Source organism: Drosophila biarmipes, chromosome 2R (assembly GCF_025231255.1).
Source record: "Drosophila biarmipes strain raj3 chromosome 2R, RU_DBia_V1.1, whole genome shotgun sequence".
Taxonomy (NCBI): domain Eukaryota; kingdom Metazoa; phylum Arthropoda; class Insecta; order Diptera; family Drosophilidae; genus Drosophila; species Drosophila biarmipes.
The window spans coordinates 7860036-7882581 of NC_066615.1; the positions used below are offsets into that span (position 1 = coordinate 7860036).

Sequence of the window (22546 nt, forward strand, 5' to 3'; positions counted from 1 at the left end):
GTGTATTTTTATGCACCACCTGAGAAGAAGAAGACAAGAGACGAGACGCGATTTTGTTTATGCGGTGTCGGAAATGCGAAAAACAACTTAAATGGATATGGAAACACAAGTAATAGACACCGTCAACGAGTACTTGGTGAATATGAAGCCATAAGCGAGGAATAAACCTCCTGCTTATCAACATTTTCCTGTTTGCAGAAGGTGGACTCCATTGACGAGGCGTTCGTGAGCGTCATTGTGTTCAAGCCCAATGGCGAACAGGAGCGGGCCACCAGCTTCGCCAATGATTTGGGTAAGTTAACCGCCTTCCGGAACTGCAGCGTTGATAACCACCATCCGTTTTAGTCACCGCCTTTGGGAACGTGGCGCAGGAGAACCGGGAGCAGGTACTCCGGGTCTATCTGCTGCGGGCAGCCGGCGCCTCTGGGTATCACATAAAGGTGCTCATGGCGGCACTGGTCAAGCTGGTGGATGCACACATTATCACCGCCAGAATGCTGTGCGACAAGGTTCTCATGTGCGAGAAACTAGACTTCGAGCACCGGACCTTCTGGATCGAGAGCTTCCGGCTGATCAAGCGCGTCATCGTCCATGTGGACTACAAGGGCGTGCGAGAGATTATGAAGGTGTGCCGCGACAAGGCGCAATGGTTTCCCCTCAACGTCAACGTCACCTACATGCCGCAGCTGCTGGCCGTCGAGGACATTCTGCGCTTCATCTTCGACCGCAACAATTGCTTGCTTCCCGCCTACTTCATTGCCAACGAGATTATGCGTCCGTTTCCTTACCATTGGAAGCTCAACCGGCTAATGACCGACTTCGTCGAGGAGTTCCGCACCACGGCGCAAATGGTCACGATCATCGGGCACGCCAGTATGCTGCCCATCGTTGAGCATTTCGGTTATGCAGATCACATGATGAACTCCTGGCGGCTAGACCACAGCACCCTGAAGTTTAACTTTAAAGGCAGCCTGCCCTACGAACCAGAGCTTCTAGAGGAGCAGAAGCCCCTGCTTCGGTACGTCTTAGAGCAGCCGTACTCGCGGGAAATGGTCTCCCAGATGCTGAACTTGCAGAAGCACCAGAAGCAGCGCTACAATGCTCTGGAGGAGCAGCTGGTCAACCTGATAATCCAGGCCATGGAAATGACAGAGGCAAACGACGCCACTGCGGGCAGTGGCTTCAACTCCTCAGATGAGCAGATCACGCCCTACGAGTGGTTGTGGCTGCATCTTTCCTCGCAACTTATCTACTTTGTGCTCTTCCAGTTTGTCAGCTTTATGCACATAGTGTTGGCACTGCACGAAAAGGTGAGCGCTATTTAGATTACGGTGTCATTTTCATCATTCTATACTTTGAATTTCATTTTATTCCCCAAAGCTTTCAAAGTTGGAGCTCCGCAAGGGTCGTGACCAGCTGATGTGGATCCTCTTGCAGTTCATCTCTGGAAGCATACAGAAGAACCCTGTAAGATACATACTTGCTAGTACAGATAAATCATGAATAATAATTTCTTTTCTTAGATCACCAATTTCCTGCCTGTGTTCAGGTTGTTTGACCTCCTCTACCCTGAGCTAGAGCCGCTTAAGCTGCCGGACACCAATAAATCCTCGATGGTCCGCCATATGGCCCCCATTTGTGTGTGGATCCATCTGATGAAGAAGGCACGAGTGGAGAATATGAACATCACTCGACCGCTGCCTATTGCACTGAAAAACCATTACGAGTAAATTCTCATTTCTTTTTCTAAAATTTTGTAAATGCTAACTGGTTTATGCACAGCTTTCTGCAGCACCTGGTCACGCCCAATACCATGATGAACATGACACTCGGAAACGACTTCCGCATCATTCTCATATGCAATGCGTATTCCACGAATCAGGAGTATTTTGGCAGACCCATGGGCCTTCTGCTGGATGCTCTAAACGGCACTTCAAAGTCTCCGAATGGAGGCCAAATACCAGCCGTAACTTTCTCGGTGACTGTTCTGGATAGCCTGACCGTGCACAGTAAAATGTCGCTAATACACAGCTTCGTAACTCAGATGCTAAAGCAGGCCCAAACCAAAGGTCAAGTTCCAGCGGCGGCGCTACTGGAAACCTATGCCAGACTTTTGGTCTACACAGAAATCGAATCATTGGGCATCAAAGGATTTCTGAGTGAGTATATTCAGCAATCGTAAATCGTCCATGAACTTAAAATTTAATGTATGTCCGTAAAGGCCAACTGATGCCAACTGTGTTTAAGAACCATGCTTGGGCCATGTTACACACCCTGATGGAAATGTTTTCGTACCGTCTACACCATGTGCCCACCCACTACCGAGTCCAATTGCTATCGCTGCTCCACTCTCTGTCATCCGTGCCGCAAACACACAAGATGCAACTCAATCTTTGGTAGGCTATTAATGAGCTAAGAACTTGTATAGAATTTAATATATTCCGTTTTTCCAGTTTTGAATCCACTGCTCTGCGTCTAATCACCAGCATTGGATCAGCTGAGTTCCAGCCTCAGTTTTCGCGGTACTTTAACGACAAATCTCCAGGAGCAGTGGCGTCAAATGAGAGTGAGGAGTTAAACAGGGTTCTGATCCTCACACTAGCGCGCTCTATGCATGTGCACGGCGGCGGGGATGAGATGCAGGGGTGGTGCAAGGACTTCCTCTCAAACATCATGCAGCACACGCCTCACTCGTGGCCCATGCAATCCTTAGCCTGCTTTCCGTCTGCCTTGAATGAATATTTTACCCAGAACAACCAACCGCCGGAGAATAAGCAGCAGCTTAAAAAGGCCGTAGAAGAGGAGTACCGTACATGGACGTCGATGACGAACGAGAACGACATCATTGCGCACTTCCTGAGACCAACTACAAACCCCTTGTTCCTCTGCCTCCTGTTCAAGATCATTTGGGAGACGGAGAACATAAGCCCAGTGGCTTACAAGTGCGTAACATTCACTTTTGGTAGCTCTCTCGGTATTTTTCATATTATATCTTCCTTTCAGAATTCTGGAGGGCATCAGCGCCAGAGCCTTGTCGACTCACCTACGGAAATTTTGCGACTATCTGGTGGCCGAGGTGGCTAGCTCATCGGATGGGCGTGACTTTATTCACAAGTGCGTGGATACGATCAACAACATGATCTGGAAGTTCAACGTTGTGACCATCGATCGGGTTGTGCTTTGCCTGGCTCTGCGAACCCACGAGGGAAACGAGGCACAAGTCTGCTTCCTTATAATACAGTTGCTGCTGCTTAAAGCAAGTGAGTTAAGAAATCGCGTGCAGGAGTTCTGCAAGGACAACAATCCTGACCATTGGAAGCAGAGCAATTGGTAGGTGTTATTCTTCATTAAGGGACCACTGATATAGAATTTTTCTTTCATAGGCAGGATAAGCACTTGTCGTTCCACCAAAAATATCCGGAGAAGTTCGCTTTAGACGAGTCTGCCTCGCAGATTCCACTTCCCGTGTACTTCAGCAATGTCTGCTTGCGGTTCCTACCCGTTCTGGATGTGGTGGTCCACAGATTTATCGAGCTTACCATCACGAATGTCCACCAAATTCTGGGATTCATTTTGGATCATCTGAGCATACTTTACAAGTTTCATGGTGCGTACCAGAGCCCTCCTTAAGATTTTAAAACTTACGTTTTTCGATTGCAGATCGTCCGATAACTTATCTTTACAACACTCTTCATTATTATGAAAGAATCTTGCGAGATCGGCCCGGGCTAAAGAAAAAGTTGGTAAGGGCTTTTCTAAGTACAATATAGCCTTCGATTAATACGTTTACCTTTTTCAGGTTTTCGCCATTACCAGTGCCTTCAGTGAGATTCGGCCGCCCAACTGGAGTGTTAGTGAGCCCTATAAGGTGTATCTGCAAAGCTCTGACTCGCTGTGGACCCCAGAATTGAGCTACTATATGAGTTTGATCCGGCGCCTGGCAGACAGTGAGTTTATTTTGAAGGTTAGTGTGTGGTAATATTCACCCTTTCATCCCGTTGCAGCTATCAGTGGAAAGAATGTCTTTTATTCCACCGACTGGCGTTTTAATGAGTTCCCAAATGCCCCCACCCATGCGCTCTACGTGACCTGCGTGGAGCTTCTAGGTCTGCCTGTGGCGCCCTCTTTGGTGGCCAACAATCTCATCAATGTGATAGTCAGCGGATATGCGGTCATTCCGCAGAAGGATATCCACAGTTACATCAATGCTGTGGGCATTGTTCTGGCCGCCCTGCCAGAGCCTTACTGGAGTGGCATATACGATCGTTTGCAGGATATGCTTAACACGCCCAACATGCTTAACTGGACCTACAGATTCAATGCCTTTGAGTTGTTCAACTTCAAGACAGTGCGCGAGGCGATGCTGGAGAAGACCTACGCCGTGGTTCTGGCAGTAGCTCACTCGGTATTCCATCACATGGGCGCTTTCAAGCTGGCGGCCATGACCAGGTATCTTAAGGAGAAACTAAAGCCTTGCGTGCGCACCGAGCAGCAGCTGCTCTACCTGTGCCATGTGTTTGGACCCTTCCTGCAGCGCATCGAATTGGAGAAACCGAACGCAGTGGCTGGTATTGCCGTGTTGCTCTATGAGATTCTGGAGATTGTTGACAAACATCATGGTCCTAAGCCTTTGCTTTACATGGACCAGATATGCGATTTCCTGTAAGCCTATCAAAAATAATCGGTTTTATTCAAAAGAGAATAATGAAATACGTTGGTATTATTTTTAGCTACCACATTAAATACATACATGTGGGTAACATCATCAAAAACGAATCAGAGGCCATCATTAAGCGGTTACGACCTTTGCTCCAAATGCGCCTTAGGTTCATTACCCATCTCAACTTGGAGGATATTCATTCGGAAAAAATGTAAGAATGAGAGAAAAAATAGTTATCTAAGGTTTAATGAACCTAATGAATTATTTCAGCAACGACAATGCCAACAATAGTGCAATACCAAGTCAAACGCAATCCCCCCTGCAACCCCAACATCAACAGCCGTCGCAGCAACAACATCAGCAGCAGCAACAACAGCAGCAGCAGCAACAACAACAACAACAGCAGCAACAGCAACAACAACAGCAGCAAATGCAACTACAGCAGCAACAGGTAAACGCAGTGCAGACAACCAGCGTTTCCCTGGGCAGCGGTGGCAGCCTGCAGCAACAACAGCAGCAGCAACTTAACCAGCAGCAGCAACAAATGTACATGCAACACATGCAGCAGCAGCAACATCAGCACATGCAAAACATGCGGCACAACTAGACTAACGCTGACTTGAGTGCAGACAGACATATGTAAAACATAAGTTTAATTTAGGAGTAGTATTATTCTATCTTGTACCGGTTTTTGCATTTACCATCGACCAATCATGTGTGTTTGTTCATTTTCCATGTCATGTGTAAACCGTTCTCAGATATATTTAGCGAGAAACCAAGAAACCTTTAAAAACTATGCGATTAGTTATCAGAAGGTCCATTTCCTCTAGCCCCATCTTGTAGCGAAAGCTTGAATAATGAGAGTGAGTCACTTGTAGACTCTGTGAGTTTGGCTGGGAACTCGTCTAAACTTAAAGCTCGTCGCTTCTCAGCTGTGGAAGCAGATCTGGTCAACCCCGAGTGGCGTCCCCAGTTGTGCGCACAAAGCCTTGCGATGCATTCGTTCTCCGGAACTCAGTGGCTGTTGTTGATCGTTACCGTTTGCGTGGTAGCCGAGTACTGTGATAATGGCACGGGCGAATGCAAGGAGCTAACTCCCTCCGACTGTCCAGTAATATTCTATAACCAGCACCTGATTGGATCGGAAGTCAAGTACTGCGACGAGTTTAACGACATCGTATGCTGCCCCATACCGCTGGATCATCAAAATCTGAAACCAGTTGAACAGACAAGGCCATATGAAAAGCGTAAGGGTGATTGGCATGATACCCTTACAATATAACCGTTTTATTTGGAAATTATCCAGAGTGCAAGCAGTACAACGAGGCCCGAGCCGCATGTCGATCAACGCCCTTCATCGTGGGCGGCACAAAGGCGTCTGGTCGGGAGTTCCCCTTCATGGCTCTGATCGGCACCCATCGTTTTAACAAGTCCGAGATCAGTTGGGACTGCGGTGGGGGTTTGGTGCATCCCAGATTCGTACTGACAGCGGCCCATTGCCTGGAGACGGACGAGTAGGTATTTTTAGCACATTATCGCAGGGGTTCGTTATCCTTATTCTTCCAAAACCAGGACAAAAGACAAACGTTTGGACCCTAACTTCGACTCGCCCAAGTTTGTAGTTCGTCTGGGGGAGCTGGACTACAACAGTACCACCGATGACGCCCAAATTCAGGACTTTCGGGTGGTCAACTATGTGGTCCACCCAGGCTATGACACTGAGGACGAAGAGCAAGGCTATAAAAACGACATTGCTCTGGTGGAACTTGATCGGGACGCTGTGTTTAATGACCATGTGGCGGCAGTGTGTCTGCCTCCCAGCAGCGGAAATGAGAATGAACAGGTGACGGCAGCCGGCTGGGGATTCACCGCGGAGGGGATGAAGTCTTCTCACCTTCTGAAGGTCAGTCTGCAGCGATTCACCGACGAGGAGTGCCAGAAACTCCTGCGCTTCAGCATCGAGACGCGCACCCAGTTCTGTGCAGGTTCGATGACCAACGAGGCGGACACCTGCAACGGCGACTCCGGCAGTCCCATCTTCGTGCAGCATCCGCTCTATCCGTGCTTAAAGCAGGTGATCGGAATCGTCTCTTATGGACTGGTTTGTGGCTCGCGAGGCTTGCCGAGTGTCTACACCAAAGTACACCTCTTTACGGATTGGATCGAAAGCATTGTGTGGGGAAACTGATTGTAAAAATTATAACAAGTCCTGCTAAAAATAAAAATATTTTATAATTAGGCGTAAGGCATCCAGAAATCTTATATCAAATATACAGAATAATAATTTAAATGGGATTAGCGGCCATTTCTCTCAATTAAGCCAATGAGCAATTATTTTTCTATTTATGGAACTATTATATATATTTTATATATATATATATTTTATATATATATATATTTATATATATTTTTTTTTCAAATAGACTACGACTCGTACATTACTCATCTAACTGCCTCAAATGAGTCCAATAGGACCATCCGTTAAATAGTTATAACCGAATATTAAACAATATTTTGCAAATTGAAGAGGCTATTAGGCCCGTTACTCAAGGTTGCGATATAGGTTAGGTAGCGTGTAAATCAAAGCTGAGTAGAGGGTACCTAATAGTCGACCCCATGGACTGTAGTGCTTTGTCTGGACTGTAAATAAATAATAAAACAAATCTAGGTCCCTAGCATACTAAATACAATTATTATTACTCTTATCTTGATGGTAATAAACCTAATTATTTATTATATGGAGCTTGTTTTCGGCGTTATAAACACATTAAGCCATGGTCATTTTAAAAACTATTAAGCCATGGACCCGATTAGATGGACAGCAGTGTTTTTACTTATGTTTTCCTTTACAGTGATTAAGGTAAAAAATCCTCTTAAGAAGATAAGCTCTCCTAACTAGTTAATTTTTAGGTATCTTCCAAGTTTGAGTTTACCAATTTAAACTGTACTTCCTTGGACCCGGCATTTATGGATGTACCAGAGTGTTTCTTGAAGTCTGCAAATCGCACCTATAAGTACATGACAATAAAGACAAAGTTCTATAAATTGCCAATCGATAATGTAATGGTATGAAATCACTCACGCCTATTTGTAATTACATTGTTCTAACAAGTCGCTTCAATTTTCGCCTAAGATAAGGGTGAAAGTGCTGAAGAGACTGAATGGATATAAGCCCTTCCTGTATGACTTCAATTTTGACGGCTGTAAATTCCTGAAGGGAAAACAGAATCAGTTGATACAGTTTTTCTACGAGATGTTTGCTCCGTATTCAAACCTTAACCACTCGTGCCCCTACAATGTAAGCTTTAAATCCAACCTTTATGACTAACCATATTGAAATACTCGGATATACATTACAGCATGACGTTTATGTAGATAAATTGCCAATTAGCTATCTGGACCACAGAGTGACTGTCCTTCTTCCAGTCCCCGAAGGAGATTACTGCATTCACAGCATTTTTTCCATAGGAAGAAAAGATAAGTTTGACTTAAAGGTTTATTGTCAAATTTCTTAATGAGTTCAACTGACAGATCTTTATTAAAAACTTAATTATACAAATCATGTGGAAAAAAAACTAATTGACCTAATTGTAGTTATGCCTTGGATACATTTAAATATCAGATTTATTTGTTTTAAAATGTTGAAAAAACAACTTGTTGACCGAATTGTGGTTATGCTTTGGATACCTTTAAATATCAGATTAATTTGTTTTAAAAGAAACCGCCGAAAAATCAAGGAAGATCAGTAATGATATATGAAAATAAATGTATAGGAGTGCCCCATTAAAATATTTATACCCGTTACTCGTACATTAAAAGGTTATTCTAAATTCGGCGGAACAGGTAGACGGAAGCGTTACCGACCCCATAAAGTGATCAGGATCACTAGCCGAGTCGATCTAGCCATGTCCGTCTGTCTGTCAGTCCGTCCGTCCGTATGAACGCTGATATCTCGGAAACTATAAAAGCTAGAACCGTCAGACTTGACATGCGGATTCCTGGGGTTCCTGCGCAGCGAGGAGCCACGCCCACTTTAACGCCCACAATCCGGGAAAATCTGTTGCGCCGACAGTTTTTATAACAGAACAAAAATTTTAACCTAAATGTATTTGTCTCATCAATACCTATCGATTGACAAAAAAATAATTGCCACGCCCACTCTAACGCCCCTAAACGGCTAAAACGCTTAAAACTGCCTGCCAAAATAGCCGGTAGGTGGCGCTTTAGAATATTTATTTGCTGCTTGTATATCTCCATTTTTATTTTTCTCCCTCAAGCTGAGTAACGGGTATCTGATAGTAGGCACTCGACTATAGCGTCTTTCCATGTTTCAATCTCATTTACCCATTTACTTATTTAAGCAATCGATCAAATTTAAACAAAACATCTCAAATCTGGTGGGCACCTTGGTATAATAATATTTCACTAGATGAGAAGCATAGCAATCTGCATGACAAATTTAAAGTGTCTAACTTTTAGAGTTTCCAAGATCACAACGCTAAATCGAGCATTGTTAGATCGACTCGACTTCTGGTCCTAAAAGTGTATGTAATATTTAGGGTCTGTTCACTTGGAACGATTATAAATATTTCTAATTGGTTTGCTTCGTTTACTAGATCCCTGAGGCCAGGTATATCCCAGCGGATAGTCAGTAAACAGCTAATTAAATAGAAGTACAAATGAATACATGTTTGTAATTGTTGATTTTATTTTTATAGACAACATTGTTTTGTTTGGTAAACAAATAAATATTTATAATCTATACGACTAAAATGGTGCTTCCCCCGCGAAAACCAGAAGTTTTAGAAAAAGTCAAAGAACTTATTGTCCCCTCAGCGATATTTTCCTTTAAATAGTTTCGATATGTCTCTGGTACTTCAAATATCATTGTGGGAGTATCATAAATAATGCTTAAGGTTACTGACCCCTAGGAGGCTTGGAATACATTAAGAAATACAAATAGGTGTACGGAGCTAGCTCTCAGACAAAAGGAGATGATTGGTAAACAGGTTCTGGTGACAAGTTAACATAACCAACTTAGCATGTGAGTTAGGTATTAGGTGATTCCGATCAGCAACGATCAGTTAAGTACGTAGGAGTCTGAGTAAGACGGTGTTTGTGGGTCAAATGCGTAAAGTAATTGCGATCGGAAACAGCGAGTTTTGGAGTATCAAAAGTTGACCACTTATAATTGCTTGTGTGCTGAAGTATTTCCCTTTTAACACCTAGACTTACACATATACAGTGACTTTCACACATACGATTAACGACTTACAAACCAATAAAAGCATTTTGCTCGAGTTTACAATTTCCGTTTGGTGAATTCCTTTGGCGAAATGCATTTGGTTCTTTCTAACTATTACTATATAGACCTTGAGTACACAAATGTTAACGTTGTCATCAAAACAATCAATACGGACGTCTTTACACTTTTGATATTGTTGTCAATGGTATATCACTAGTTAAACTTAATTAAATTTTTGTTTAAACACGTGTCTTTTTTACTTTTTTCCCTGCTTTCCCCCACTGTCGTTGCTGTCCCATAGCTATATCTAGATTTTGTATTTTGGTGTTGGTGGGTGAGCTCTTAAGCAAGCATTTTCCATTTGCAACTAGCTAGTGGCTGCTTTTTGGTTTCGGTAGATAGCCTTTCATAGCACGCAATGACAGCTCAACTCGTGGCCGGATCTCCTCAAATATCCCCCGTTTCCATGGCGGCATTAATGTCGGCCACAATCTTTCCCATCACTTCGCGGTAGGGGGAGTCGGATCGGAAAGCCGTTTCCAGCAGAGTCTCCTCGCCAAAGAAATCGAACACCTCATCGATGCGACCCAGAGACTTCTCTGTGAGATGCGGCTGCACAATCGACTTCAGCGCCATTTGCGACTCGGCTATGGACTTCTGCAGGTAGGCCAGGTCAAAAGTAAAGTCCACTTCGTAGAATGATATGATGGACAGCTGGGTGTTCTGCAGGAGAATAATGTGGGGTTAATAGGTTGATATTAAATATTATTTGCTCTTTGTTTTTTAGTAATAAAATATTACATTGCTGACATATAAAGTCTATATTATCAAAATAACATAGGCTTTTCTTTAAATTCTCAAACTTTGAAGTATTAGCTCTGATATAAAATGTTCAAAACTAGAAATTATTCATGTATTTTTTTTTTAAGTATCAGAATATTTTGTTGCGGGAAGTTCCAATTGTAAATGAACAGCTAATAGCGTTTTTTATCTATCACCATATATTTTAGATTCTGTACCGACCTGAAACTTTCTCTTGAAATTCTCCGCCTTTTCCAGCTCTTCCTCGCTGAACTGATTGTTCCGGTGGAGTACCCCGATCTTAATCACGATCTTGATGATGTTCTTGATCAGCTTCTCCGCCTTGGCCTTGTTGCCGGTGTGCATCTTGCAGAGCCTGTACAGGTTGTCCAGCAGCGAGGCCGTTGTGCCATCGATGAAGGTCTTCGCGATGTTTTTGGTGGCCATGCGTGAGAGGATTTTCTTCTGCGCCCGCAGCCCGATATCGTGCGACTTGAAGACATTGTCAGCCATGACTAAAGCGGAAGGGAGGGTACGATTCGGATTCAGACATTATTATCGCTGCATATTCATTGACTAAAGCATTGTGGTGGAGCAGTTCAAGCAAATCGAGCAACTTGAGCCGGCCAAACAAAACGGAGAAACAACTGAAAACTCTGTACTGGCAACTGAAGAGAAAAGCAGCTCGCACTTTTCAGCGTTTTACCTTCCAAGTTCCAGTAGTCGACGCTCCAGAGCAGCAGGCATTGTCGAAGCCCGGCCACTGACATCTCTGCTATGTATCACACATAATTACACCGATTCCAGTTGCAAGCATTGATAAGGGAAATACAGGTATAGACAGAGAAACATGAATGATTGGAAAACGTTCATCGACAGGGTATCTTTAGATAAAGAAAGCCTGCTTCGCCTTTGTGTTTCATTGTGTTTGAGTGGAGTGGGCAATGAAACAGTCCGTATGGCCTACCTTTACTAGGGTGAGTCATTAATTAATACAATCGGTCAAATTAATTGCAAAATTTGACTTCTTGGAATATTGAAACTGGTACTTTTATAGTCTATGTCGTACTGGAAAACATGTCTTACCTTTTTAAATTAAATGTGTCTTATATCTTATAATTTTTTCTTCAAAATATTGATACCACTTATAGAATTTCTTAATGTAAACAATTTCTATACGTATCACCCTAAAAACAAAACAAAAACTGAAGTACAGGGAGTTCTATCTTTAGAACTTTGACTGTAAGGCACTAGAACTCGTTATCGTGCATTCGTCACAAGGCCTTTTAATATGAGAATAACACATTCTAAGGAAGACGAATTGGGGCTATCATAACTGGCTGTTGTTAACACAAAATAAAGCCGAAGTCAGCACGATAGAGGTTCGACTGTATTAATAATGGATGACCAAGTGTTCTTCTCCAACCGTATTTATAAGGTCGTTCTAACGGCGTTGCAGCGCGTGTCGTACGTGTGAGAGCCTTAAATGGAAATGCGGCAGCTTTTTCAACTGTCCAAACAAGGAGTCTAGACCAGGGCTAGCAAGCCAGGGAATTGCGCCGGGGATGGGAGTCCCCTGGCGGGTCAGCCGAGTTCAGGCCACCAGATACATATACGTTGTAGCTAGACCAACAGCTAGAGCCCACCCAAGTCGTAACTGAGCTTAATCTAGAGCAGGGCATCCCTGGCTGCTAATTTAACTAAGTGAATTCCAGTTCTAGTTAGATAACGTCTAGCCTATAAGCGTGTCATGACACGTACCGCTCCAAATGGTTAAGGTCACGCAAAGTGCAATAAAACGGTCGGTCCGAAAGGAGGCCTATCCCTTCCAAAGGGGGTGTGTCTGTGGCGGTGGGAGTGGGTGGGTCCCCTCCAAGGACAGCGGAGGAAGGCGGAAGTGCGCTACAGCCAAAACAATTGGGCCCTTGAGTTTGTTTGACTACTTGTGGGTAAACTTCAGTCGACCCCCGGCCCACCAAAGTTTTTGAGTTCCTGCATTTGCGTGTTCTGTTCTCCCCAAGGGAGTCTCCTTGCCTTCTGGGTGTTATTGATTGCAACAGGCACATCGTGCCCTTCCCCTCGCAAGCAGGAATAGAAATCCAACTTTGGCGCCCTGCCCGCTCACCTGTGTTGTTGTTGCTGCAGTCCTTGAATTGTATCCTTGGCTCCTTTCCTCGTTCCTCCGCTTGTGGGTGTCCGTGTATCCAGCGACCTTTCTGGGATTCCAACTCTAGCGCAAGCAAATAAAAGGGGGCGGCTGCATTTAAATGCGCAAATTGTTAGAGATTTGATGGGGATTTATGCGCAACTTCTACTAAACATAAAGCGAACAGCAACAAAAACAAAATATGAGCTGGGCCAGTGTGACCAGCAGTGTTTTGTCGCCCAATCACAAGCTGGGAATTGGCAAAATAAATTAGCAGTTGGTATTTATGTTATGGTGACAACTCTAAAAAATTACGAATTAATATAATTCTTTATAATAGCGTAGCTTATAAGTTTCCCTTTTAGTCTCTAATTTAATATATATTATTATTAATATATATTATTAAAAAAAAAATGTTAGTGGAATTGTACATTGTACACATCGCATGTTGTCAATAGACTTTAGGCTGCGGAAAAGATACCAATTAAAAAAAACATTAATATGAATTATGAAACGAACCTCTATAACAAACAGCTGTCAGTAATTTTTTTAAGTAAAAACATCGAACATTAAATGTCAAAACTAATTAATAACTTGAGTAGAACTATTTATTTTTTTTTATACTCTCCGAATAGGTTTTCCAAGCTGGTACACATAGCATGTTTTAACTACGCTAAGGCATTAACTCTAAGGCATTCTTTAAGCTGTTAGTAAGAAACAAACCTTTTTATATTTATTCTTAAAAATAATTAAGGAAAGAAATAATAATATACCTCCTAATAGGTTTTCCAAGCTGGTCATTCTTAAACCACACAGTTACTATGGATTTTTAAACATGGTTAGCCCGGTTTGTTGAAATGCTTAGGTTTTTCAAAATGAATTTTGTTTGGATCAGCTCATAGCAACTTAACCGGTTCGGAAATACCCTAGATACTGAAATACCGTTCTCGTTTTTTGGTATTTTAAAATGTATATTCGCCGCAAAAGGCATATTCTGCTGATCCGAGCCACGGCCACACTATAAGAGGTCCAGCTGCGTCGTTGTAAAATATTTTCGATGCTTCGTAGTTTGTTTTATTTCAAAGGAAATAGCAATTAATATAGTTCTAAACGCGGAATTAAAGGAGCAGTCGCCAAGCGGATTGCAGGATGAACATATACAACAAATTGCGGGCCAGGGAGCACGGATACGGTGAGTTTTTCGCTTGGCGGGAGAATCTCACTTTTGGCGCTCGAATTTCCTGCGAGCAAAGGTGTTGATTTCGAAAAGGGTTCAAAGGGTTTTCCAGTCTTGACTGTCACTATATGAAGCATAGTAACACCTGATCGCTGAGGATCGGTCGTGGAAGTTGAGAAACCGCATAAGAGGTTCTACGGGAAACTGCTGATCTTGCAGAAATTCGGTGAATAACTATGGCAAAGCCACGGCACTAATTTCTCTGTTTTCCTTCTCGATCTCAGCTAATGAGAGGACCTACGACTTCGCCCTACGTCGCCTTTCAGTGGCCAAGGAGGACAGCTGGCGGGGCATCGCGCCGGCCAACTACTGCCCGGACTTCAATCCGGAGCCGCCGATCTTCTCGGCCAAGTTTGCCAACTGCGATGGCTATCGGCACATCCTGGCGATTGCCAACGAGGACGGCAAGATCACGCTGCAGGACACCACGCAGCGGAACCACCAGCCGGAGGAGCAGTCCCTGGTGGGTCCCCAGTGCCACTACAACGCCGTTTTCGACCTGGAGTGGGCCCCCGGCCAGATGCGCTTCGTCTCCGCCTCGGGGGATCACACGGCCAGGCTTTGGGAGGTAGCTGGCTCTGGCATCCGTGGGCTAAACTCGTATGTGGGTCACACAAGATCCGTGAAATCGGCGGCCTTCAAACGCACTGACCCCGCTGTCTTCGCTACCGGCGGCCGTGATGGGGCTATTCTCATCTGGGACATCAGGGCAAACCTCAACATGGACCTCACCTCGCGTGTGGACAACTGCATCTACAGCGGCCACACAGGTGGACCGGGGACTCCAGTGTCTCAGCGAAAGCAGCGCACACGCACTCCCAAGATGGCTGGTGGAACCACATCGAGCAGCATCACGGGCTTGGCCTTCCAAGACAACGACACGCTTATCTCCTGTGGTGCCGGCGATGGAGTCATCAAGGTGTGGGACCTGCGGAGGAACTACACGGCCTACAAGAAGGAACCGCTACCCAGGCACAAGTTACCGTATGCCGGCCACTCTACCTTTCGTGGATTCACCAACCTTATTGTGGACGCTTCGGGCACAAGATTGTATGCCAACTGTATGGACAACACTATTTATTGTTATAACCTGGCTTCCTACTCACCACGCCCGCTGGCCTGCTACAAGGGGCTGCTAAACTCGACCTTCTACATCAAATCGTGCCTCAGCCCGGACGGAAAGTATTTGCTGAGCGGGAGCAGTGACGAACGGGCTTACATCTGGAACTTGGATCATGCGGAGGAGCCACTGGTGGCCCTATCGGGGCACACGGTGGAAGTGACCTGTGTGGCCTGGGGCTCCAGTCACGATTGCCCAATTGTCACGTGCAGCGATGATGCGCGTCACAAGATCTGGCGGATTGGACCCGATCTGGATGGCCTCAGTGAGGCGGAGCGATCGGAAAATTACCGAGGAACTGCCTCCTACGTCAGGGAGTTTGGCAAGAAGTCATCTGGTCCATCTAGTGGAAATCACAAGTACAATCTTCGAGATCTGGAGTCTACGCCGCGGTCGCTGAAGCGCTTAATGGACCAAAACGAACGCACACCTGGCTCAGTTGAAAAGACGACGACCAAGCGCTCGTTTCTGGAAATGCTTGGCGTAGCTGGACAAGAGACGGAAGGCACAGACCAGCCACAAAAGCGACCAAAACCGTTGGAGTCCCGTGGCAGGCGGCTTTTTGGCCCTTCTAGCCAAGATACGACTTGCAGGCACATACAACTTCAGCCCATAAACGAAGAAGACTCGTCCCCAAGTAAACGGCAAAAGGAGAATTCAGCGGCGGAGGATGTGTCACCATTGCCCAAGCTCCTCAGTACGCCAGGTCATTCGCCGTTAAGTGAAAATGTCAACCACATGTACACCTCCCCGCCAACCACCTCAGCGGCAGCAGCAGCCGCGGCGACATCTGAGGCAGCCAACCCACCGCCTATCTCCGCCATAATCTACTCGCCCACCTCCAACCTGCCCAACTACGTGCTGGATGGTGAGGCACCCCACCTGGGCATTATGTCGCCCAAGCGGAAGGCCAAGGAGAAGGTGGACTGGCTGACAAATATCCGGAAACAGAAGCTTATGAGTGGCAGGGCACACGTAACGCTAAGTGACAAGATCAGCGAGGAGCAACAGGCTGATGTTCTTGCATCTCCTCGTCTCCAGAGTCTGCGGCAATCCGAGTGCAGTCCCAGATTGCAGGCCACGCCCCGCAGGCGCATCTCACACACGGATGCAGGTGGTGGCACACCAGGTTGCCACACACAACTTCAACCAAGAACCCCAACCTCTAGTAGGAGAAACAGCGAGACGACGCTCCTGCGCTTCTTTAGCATTCAGCGGAGCAGCAGTGTGCCGGCGGAAGAGCCTGCGACGAACACAGCGACTGCGGTTCCATCTTCCCCCGATCCTCCGGCGGTGAGTGCTCCCGCTGCCACGGCCCTCAGCCTGCTTACGCCCACCACGGCTGTGGGCAGCGATTGACGCGGAGCTTCGAGCTTTTTCTTACATTCATGGGGAAGGTCACAGCACCAATATTGCTCTTGTAGTTTTAAGCGGACATTGTTTAAGTTATTTTATGTAGTTAGTAGGTTGCATTTATCGCGGGCCGAGTTGGTAACCAACTCCCCGCTGTTTGTACAGCGCTCATACAAAAGACTAACGTATCCAAATAAAAGTAAATCAATTTTAAACCTGCCTTTGTAAGCATTTAAAACACATTTATCCAAATTGCAATTAATATAACTTTTGAGAGGATGAAAAGTAAGTGAACTAAAGATTAAATGTACTTTTTCTTTACTTTTTTTTGGCATAATTAACATTTCTTAAGTGGCACTCGTGGCTATGAAGTTCCTCCTTCTACTGAACCTTCTTCTGCTGTTCCTGCTGAACCTTCTTGGCCGCGTTGTTTATTCGCATAGTCTGAATAACTTGTTTGGCTACACCCGCAAGCAGTAGGATGTGGGTAAAATGCAGAGCAGCGCTGGAGAAGTTCGTACTGGGATACGTGTTCCAGCAGAACTCAATGAGTCCCAGGATGAGGCATCGCACTCCCAAGGAGTACGGCGTGGACCAGGCCAAATAGGGCAGCGAGTGGAAGTACCAAACGTAGAACTGATAGTGCAAGGAGCGGGAGCAGGCCACTCCCACCAGGTTGCAGAGGAAGAATGGCAGCAGGGCCAGCTGAGTGCAGCGATCGAAGTGGATGCCGTAGCGTTCCGGTTCTGACTGGGAAGGAGCTGAAGTTGGCTTCGTTCCAGACGTCTTCTGCAGACTCTTTTCGAAGGCTTTCAGGAAGGACTGTTGCTCGGCTGTGAACTTCTCCTCCTTGGGCTTTTCCGCCCTTTTTACCTTTTTTTGCGCCTTTACCTCACGATTCTGCTGCTCTATTTGCGGCTGCAGCTGATCCTCAACGCGGCGCAGGCGAACGTAGCTTTGGAAGTAGGTCCAGGTGGGCTTGGCGAGGGCCAGAAGGAGCAGTAAGTGCAGACCCAATAGCGACAGGTGGAAGGATCGGTTCTCAAAGAGTTCTCTGCTCAAAAACCGATAGTTGACCGTCCACTTGTGCTCGAAGATACGACCTAAGTCAAAGCTTCCCCGGAGATACTCCACGGGATAGGTGAGCAGGAAGGGAGCCCCCAGCAGCAGCTGTACCACCCCGCAAACGGCCAACTGTAGGATAGTCTTTAGGAATCCCAGATTGGCCAAATAGAAAAGGAAAAGAGCCGGAGCGAATAGCAGGATGTTCATCTTAACGCCCACCGCCAGGCTGAAGAAGGTGCTCCCGAGGGTCCATCGTCGATCCAGGAAGAGATTGAGGGAAGCGTAGAGCAGCAGCAAGGCCACCGGGTCGTTGAAGAGTCGCAGCACGTAGATCGAGTGGATGCGGTACGAGGTAAAGGCACTGAGCACCAGGACGTAGGGCGGCACCTTCCTGCTCTTCGAGTATAATCTCAGCACCAGGGCCAGCTGGAGCAGGTAGATCCCGGCGAAGATGTACTGCGCCAGGCGAACATTCGTTCCGTGTGATGTCACGTAATAGAGAGCCGAGTAGATGTAAACGAAGGCAGCTGGATAAACAAGAGGCCCAGTGTCTCCTAGGGAATTAAAAGAGTACAAGTAGTATATGAATTTAAGTGGTGTTTAGTCCGTAACAACTTTATAAAATATAGAAATAGGTAAGGTGTTAAGGTGCCCTTATGTATGCATAAATTATAATGGCATTCCTAGCAAGATTTTGAAACGAGAGTAACATGAGTTTCTCGAAAATCGTTATTATTTTATTATTAATAATATGCGAGTGGTATCAAATGCTTAAATGTTTATCTGCTGGTTTTACATAATAATCCCATCATATTAAAAAAACTCCTTCCGGAATGTTCGAATCGCCCGCCACACTCAGCCGTTACCCGTTCTATTCAAATTCGAAATCAGCTGTTCGACTGCGCAAGCGGCTGACGTAACGGCCCGCGTCTCGGGGCGACTGTCAAAACGTCAACGGGAACGGAACACTGAGCGAAGGTGCGAGCGGGAGAGAAACATTCGTAGGGCAGCATGGAGGTTACGGCATGTTAGCTGAAAAACTGATACTTTTATGGAAAAATGATGATTTCGTGTAAAAATTTAATCGTATTTCGGCACCTGCCGGCGGTGCGCAGCTGCCTGGCGTCCACCGCGTACTCCGCGCCCAGTGCCATCGCCCACCGCAGCCTCTCCAGCGCTTGGAGCCCGCCGAGGAGCGGAAATCCGCCACAGACCCGGCACCTGCACACCACGCGCAATCTCCTGGCCAAGGACTACTACACGACGCTGGGCGTTGCCAAGAACGCCAACGGCAAGGACATCAAGAAGGCCTACTACCAGCTGGCCAAGAAGTACCACCCGGACACCAACAAGGAGGACCCGGATGCGAGCCGAAAGTTCCAGGAGGTCTCGGAGGCCTACGAGGTGCTCAGCGACGAGCAGAAGCGCCGTGAGTACGACACCTACGGCCAGACCGCGGAGAACATGGGTCGCCAGGGCGGCGGATTCCCCGGAGGAGGCGCCGGAGGCTTTGGACCCGAGGGCTTCTCCCAGAACTGGCAGTTCCGTTCGACCATCGATCCGGAGGAGCTCTTTCGCAAGATCTTCGGCGAGGGAAACTTCCGCACGAACAGTTTCGACGACTTCGCCGACTCCAAGTTCGGTTTCGGCCAGGCCCAGGAGATGGTGATGGACCTGACCTTCGCTCAGGCCGCACGCGGCGTCAACAAAGATGTCAACGTCAATGTGGTGGACCAGTGCCCCAAGTGCGCCGGCTCTAAGTGCGAGCCGGGCACCAAACCAGGACGCTGTCAGTACTGCAATGGCACAGGATTCGAGACCGTCTCGACGGGACCCTTTGTGATGCGCTCCACCTGCCGCTACTGCCAGGGCACGCGGCAGCACATCAAGTACCCGTGCAGCGAGTGCGAGGGCAAGGGACGTACGGTCCAGCGGCGCAAAGTCACCGTTCCGGTGCCAGCCGGCATTGAGAACGGACAAACGGTGCGCATGCAGGTGGGCAGCAAGGAGCTGTTCGTCACCTTCCGCGTGGAGCGGAGCGATTACTTCCGGCGCGAGGGCGCCGATGTGCACACGGACGCGGCCATCTCGCTGGCCCAATCGGTCCTGGGTGGCACTGTGCGGGTCCAAGGCGTCTACGAGGACCAGTGGATCAACGTGGAGCCGGGCACCTCGTCACATCACAAGATACGGCTGCGCGGCAAGGGCCTGAAGCGGGTAAATGCCCACGGACACGGCGATCACTACGTGCACATCAAGATCGCCGTGCCGTCCGGAAAGAAACTGGACAAGGAGCGACTGGCTCTGATCGAGGCGTACGCCGAGCTGGAGGAGGACACTCCCGGCCAGATCCACGGAATCACGAATCGCAAAGATGGCAGTAAGAAAGCAACGTAAATAATCTCCAGATCTACCAATGCAACCTCTAAATGTACCTTGGAGTTTGAATTCGTAGTTGAAATATACGTGCGTTTTATGTGCGAGCTATGTTAAATGATGGTGTCTTTCTCTCCCTTCCCCTCTAATATCTCGTTGCAGCGCAGGAGCGAGTGAGAGTCGAGGAGCAGCAGCTGGAGCAGGAGAAGCTGGAGCCGGTTCAGGATCCTCCAAGCCCGGAGACGGATCAGCAGAAACAGAAGGCAAAGGCCAGCGGACGGACCAAGAGGAAGGCAAAGCGAAAGAAGGCGGCGGATCCGGATCCGGACAAGGCGACGGCGGAGGCTTCATAAACAAAATCAAGTCCATGTTCAACTGACAGTCGTTGGCAGCCAGACGGCCGATTCTGTTTGTTAGTGTCTAAGTTAACGCACGTTATTGTTGCTAATCTAAGTTCGGGGCGGGAACCGAGGGAGAGTATTCCAAATGCGAGTCGGTTCGAGATGAATAAACCAAATTGACCGTCATTCGAGCAAGCACTGTGTTTATCAAGGCCCATCTCACCTAAAACTATTGGAATCGGTGCTAAAGTTCGAGTTGCATATTTTCAACATTTACAAAATTAAGTTTGCTCTTCTGTTTTTAAAACAACAATTTTGATTTTTTTAAGAGAAATTCACGACTTACGAAAAATTCTTTATTACAATTCTTCTTTTTCCACTATTTAATATTTTTTTTTTTAATTATTTTATTTAAGTGCATTATTTTTTTAAAGCACTTATTGTTGCTCTTCCTTGTTTCAATTTTTCAAAAATTACTGGTAATAGTGAAAGTGAAATGTTCTTTTTTGTTAAAAAAGAAGGTATATTTTTAAATGCGATAGAAAGCTAAGCGTTTAAAAATAAATTACAAAAAAGTTAATTGATTTACAAATTTTATAATTTTGCCACTTGAAAGTCTTGTTCTTACTGTCAAGCAAGCAACAACAGGTGCAGGAAAAGGGACCGGAAAATGGGGTCACCTGTCGCCAAAAATAAACCGGGAACGGAAGGAAGGGAAGGGAAACTCACCGCGGAGCAGGGCGTAGTTGGTGGTGCCGTTGAGGAAGCCCTCGCACTCCTGCATGTAGGCCACCCAGTCGATCTCCGTGTAGGGAACCCGCTGGATGACCACCACGTTGATCACCGCCTCGGCGAGCAGCACGAAAAGCCCAACTATGGGCAGAGCGGCCGGCTCCAGCAGCAGGTACTTGAAGAACCGCACATTGAGGTACTTGTCCAGGATGGAGTCCACCAGGGTGCCGGACTTCCTGCGCCGCACTGCCGGTCGGTGGCTGGCGGCCTTTGGCGGGGCCATTTGCGTCAAAAGCCGGCGAAAAATAAATAAAATTCAACTTCAACCGAACGCAGCCAGGGCGGCAGTAACGAAATCAGCTGTTGCGCCTCGCATCGATAACCGTTCGGTTGGAGCTTTAAGTGCTATCGATTGCTCGGGCAATCGAACTGATAGTACCTGAAACAGACACGCTAATAACCCGAGTTGGCGCCACCATTTCCGGTACATTACAAATACTTGGAAATGTGAAGGTAATTATTAAGGCACGGTTCAGAGGGCCAACTTAAAGGGCGCGAAATATTATTGCCGATCAAAATCACACAGAATAGCTTTTTGGAAGTATCTCTGTGATAGCCATTCAACAATTTATTCTATTATTAGTACTGCTTAATGACGTCGAGATGTTGAGCGGTTTTGATTTAAATTGAACTAGAAATTAATTGAATAAATTAGTTTTTGATTTTTATTTGTGACTTGAACCGTTTTTTTTAGCTGATTGCAACTTACCTTATTTAAAAGGATGCGCTTTGATAATTACTTCAATAAAAGTACTTCAATAAAAATGAATACAATAAACGCGAATGTATGCCAACGCTCACATATGAATACTTCGTAAAATATATTTCGAATTTTCTAGCCCATTCTTATGCCTTTATACACCTAATAAATGTTACACTTTCATTAACTTAGCTTTCTTCAATTAAAACTTTTACCAAAATGTTGTCTTTAGTAAATAATAAAACAATATATATTTATATATATGCATATGTATATATACAATTTACATAAAATATAAATTAATATTTCAATAGTGCAAAACTGAGAAACATTTTTGGACAATGAAAATAATTTTTAATTGTATTCTTAAATAATACATAAATTTCCTTCCAGGTCGTTTTATTACAAAAATGTAACAATTTTCTGTTAGATATTAGCTTTCAACTTGCAATAACTTTTCGGCTTTCTATGCCGGTCTGTTTCTGACTCTGATGGACGCTGTAACCCGCGGGCGGATTAAATCATAACATTCACCCACACATGAAGTAATCCAAATGCATTTAATGCTTCTATTTGCCCGAAATCCCCGGGGGTAGGTCCCGGAGTTGCAGGTGGAAATACGCAACAGGTAAAAAGCAATAGCTCATGGCCAACTTGCGGGGCAGATTAAAGGCCAATGTTGTCGTCATCGAAATGGCCAATAGTGGGTG

The 22546-nt window shown here is 46.0% G+C and overlaps 7 protein-coding genes across 12 annotated transcripts; 5 read left to right on the forward strand and 2 right to left on the reverse strand.

Annotated features, from left to right (window-relative positions):
- Window position 1: 1 nt before the first annotated feature.
- Window positions 2-5458, forward strand: LOC108026832 (mediator of RNA polymerase II transcription subunit 23). Its single transcript, XM_017098003.3, has 15 exons — window positions 2-136; window positions 199-292; window positions 346-1310; window positions 1381-1467; window positions 1524-1726; window positions 1783-2159; window positions 2222-2396; window positions 2454-2942; window positions 3004-3330; window positions 3384-3607; window positions 3661-3743; window positions 3800-3947; window positions 4005-4662; window positions 4731-4871; window positions 4931-5458. Exons 1-15 carry the CDS (start codon window positions 92-94, stop codon window positions 5265-5267), a joined length of 4353 nt encoding a protein of 1450 aa, XP_016953492.1. The 5' UTR covers window positions 2-91; the 3' UTR covers window positions 5268-5458.
- Window positions 5459-5529: 71 nt separating this feature from the next.
- On the forward strand, window positions 5530-6955 carry LOC108026833 (serine protease snake). The gene is made up of 3 exons (XM_017098004.3): window positions 5530-5907; window positions 5967-6174; window positions 6233-6955. Exons 1-3 carry the CDS (start codon window positions 5655-5657, stop codon window positions 6846-6848), a joined length of 1077 nt encoding a protein of 358 aa, XP_016953493.1. The 5' UTR covers window positions 5530-5654; the 3' UTR covers window positions 6849-6955.
- A 491-nt stretch (window positions 6956-7446) lies between these two features.
- LOC122818176 (uncharacterized) lies at window positions 7447-8266 on the forward strand. Its single transcript, XM_044092067.2, has 4 exons — window positions 7447-7520; window positions 7571-7726; window positions 7794-7958; window positions 8020-8266. The coding sequence occupies exons 1-4, from the start codon at window positions 7461-7463 to the stop codon at window positions 8173-8175; spliced, it is 537 nt and encodes a 178-aa protein (XP_043948002.1). The 5' UTR covers window positions 7447-7460; the 3' UTR covers window positions 8176-8266.
- A 1078-nt stretch (window positions 8267-9344) lies between these two features.
- LOC108026936 (tumor necrosis factor alpha-induced protein 8-like protein) lies at window positions 9345-13069 on the reverse strand. Of its 3 annotated transcripts, XM_044092245.2 has the most exons (4): window positions 12832-13069; window positions 11413-11478; window positions 10929-11221; window positions 9345-10628 (listed from the first exon to the last, which is right to left on the reverse strand). In XM_044092245.2, the coding sequence occupies exons 2-4, from the start codon at window positions 11474-11476 to the stop codon at window positions 10353-10355; spliced, it is 633 nt and encodes a 210-aa protein (XP_043948180.1). In that variant the 5' UTR covers window positions 11477-11478; window positions 12832-13069; the 3' UTR covers window positions 9345-10352. The 3 variants fall into 3 exon arrangements, with proteins under 3 accessions (XP_043948180.1, XP_043948181.1, XP_016953638.1); XM_044092246.2 differs by lacking the exon at window positions 11413-11478 and having other exon boundaries at window positions 12832-13067; XM_017098149.3 differs by lacking the exon at window positions 12832-13069 and having other exon boundaries at window positions 11413-11481.
- Window positions 13070-13862: 793 nt separating this feature from the next.
- LOC108026761 (protein lethal(2)denticleless) lies at window positions 13863-16777 on the forward strand. Its single transcript, XM_017097901.3, has 2 exons — window positions 13863-14044; window positions 14314-16777. Exons 1-2 carry the CDS (start codon window positions 14002-14004, stop codon window positions 16566-16568), a joined length of 2298 nt encoding a protein of 765 aa, XP_016953390.2. The 5' UTR covers window positions 13863-14001; the 3' UTR covers window positions 16569-16777.
- An 80-nt stretch (window positions 16778-16857) lies between these two features.
- Window positions 16858-21435, reverse strand: LOC108026760 (lethal(2)neighbour of tid protein). Its single transcript, XM_017097900.3, has 2 exons — window positions 21074-21435; window positions 16858-18181 (listed from the first exon to the last, which is right to left on the reverse strand). Exons 1-2 carry the CDS (start codon window positions 21357-21359, stop codon window positions 16944-16946), a joined length of 1524 nt encoding a protein of 507 aa, XP_016953389.1. The 5' UTR covers window positions 21360-21435; the 3' UTR covers window positions 16858-16943.
- Window positions 18571-20539, forward strand: LOC108026759 (protein tumorous imaginal discs, mitochondrial). 4 transcript variants are annotated; one of them, XM_017097899.3, is made up of 2 exons: window positions 18571-20020; window positions 20171-20312. In XM_017097899.3, the coding sequence occupies exons 1-2, from the start codon at window positions 18687-18689 to the stop codon at window positions 20178-20180; spliced, it is 1344 nt and encodes a 447-aa protein (XP_016953388.1). In that variant the 5' UTR covers window positions 18571-18686; the 3' UTR covers window positions 20181-20312. The 4 variants fall into 4 exon arrangements, with proteins under 4 accessions (XP_016953388.1, XP_016953385.1, XP_016953386.1 ...); XM_017097896.3 differs by having other exon boundaries at window positions 18572-20007; window positions 20171-20539; XM_017097897.3 differs by having other exon boundaries at window positions 18573-20007; window positions 20166-20539.
- Window positions 21436-22546: the final 1111 nt, after the last annotated feature.

Bases quoted from the DNA above. Each gene is read 5' to 3' on its own strand.
- LOC108026832 (XM_017098003.3), top strand. From the start codon at position 92: ATGGATATGGAAACACAAGTAATAGACACCGTCAACGAGTACTTG. The intron at 137-198 runs GTGAATATGAAG...TCCTGTTTGCAG, and splicing joins ACACCGTCAACGAGTACTTG to AAGGTGGACTCCATTGACGA. The intron at 1,468-1,523 runs GTAAGATACATA...TTCTTTTCTTAG, and splicing joins GAAGCATACAGAAGAACCCT to ATCACCAATTTCCTGCCTGT.
- LOC108026833 (XM_017098004.3), top strand. From the start codon at position 5,655: ATGCATTCGTTCTCCGGAACTCAGTGGCTGTTGTTGATCGTTACCGTT. The intron at 5,908-5,966 runs GTAAGGGTGATT...GAAATTATCCAG, and splicing joins GACAAGGCCATATGAAAAGC to AGTGCAAGCAGTACAACGAG. The intron at 6,175-6,232 runs GTAGGTATTTTT...TTCCAAAACCAG, and splicing joins CATTGCCTGGAGACGGACGA to GACAAAAGACAAACGTTTGG.
- LOC122818176 (XM_044092067.2), top strand. From the start codon at position 7,461: ATGGACCCGATTAGATGGACAGCAGTGTTTTTACTTATGTTTTCCTTT. The intron at 7,727-7,793 runs GTATGAAATCAC...TTTTCGCCTAAG, and splicing joins TGCCAATCGATAATGTAATG to ATAAGGGTGAAAGTGCTGAA. The intron at 7,959-8,019 runs GTAAGCTTTAAA...TATACATTACAG, and splicing joins ACCACTCGTGCCCCTACAAT to CATGACGTTTATGTAGATAA.
- LOC108026936 (XM_044092245.2), bottom strand. From the start codon at position 11,476: ATGTCAGTGGCCGGGCTTCGACAATGCCTGCTGCTCTGGAGCGTCGAC. The intron at 11,222-11,412 runs GTAAAACGCTGA...CTTCCGCTTTAG, and splicing joins CGACTACTGGAACTTGGAAG to TCATGGCTGACAATGTCTTC. The intron at 10,629-10,928 runs GTCGGTACAGAA...ATTCTCCTGCAG, and splicing joins ATTTCAAGAGAAAGTTTCAG to AACACCCAGCTGTCCATCAT.
- LOC108026761 (XM_017097901.3), top strand. From the start codon at position 14,002: ATGAACATATACAACAAATTGCGGGCCAGGGAGCACGGATACG. The intron at 14,045-14,313 runs GTGAGTTTTTCG...TCTCGATCTCAG, and splicing joins GGCCAGGGAGCACGGATACG to CTAATGAGAGGACCTACGAC.
- LOC108026759 (XM_017097895.3), top strand. From the start codon at position 18,687: ATGATGATTTCGTGTAAAAATTTAATCGTATTTCGGCACCTGCCGGCG. The intron at 20,021-20,165 runs GTAAATAATCTC...ATCTCGTTGCAG, and splicing joins GATGGCAGTAAGAAAGCAAC to CGCAGGAGCGAGTGAGAGTC.
- LOC108026760 (XM_017097900.3), bottom strand. From the start codon at position 21,359: ATGGCCCCGCCAAAGGCCGCCAGCCACCGACCGGCAGTGCGGCGCAGG. The intron at 18,182-21,073 runs GTGAGTTTCCCT...TTAATTCCCTAG, and splicing joins CAACTACGCCCTGCTCCGCG to GAGACACTGGGCCTCTTGTT.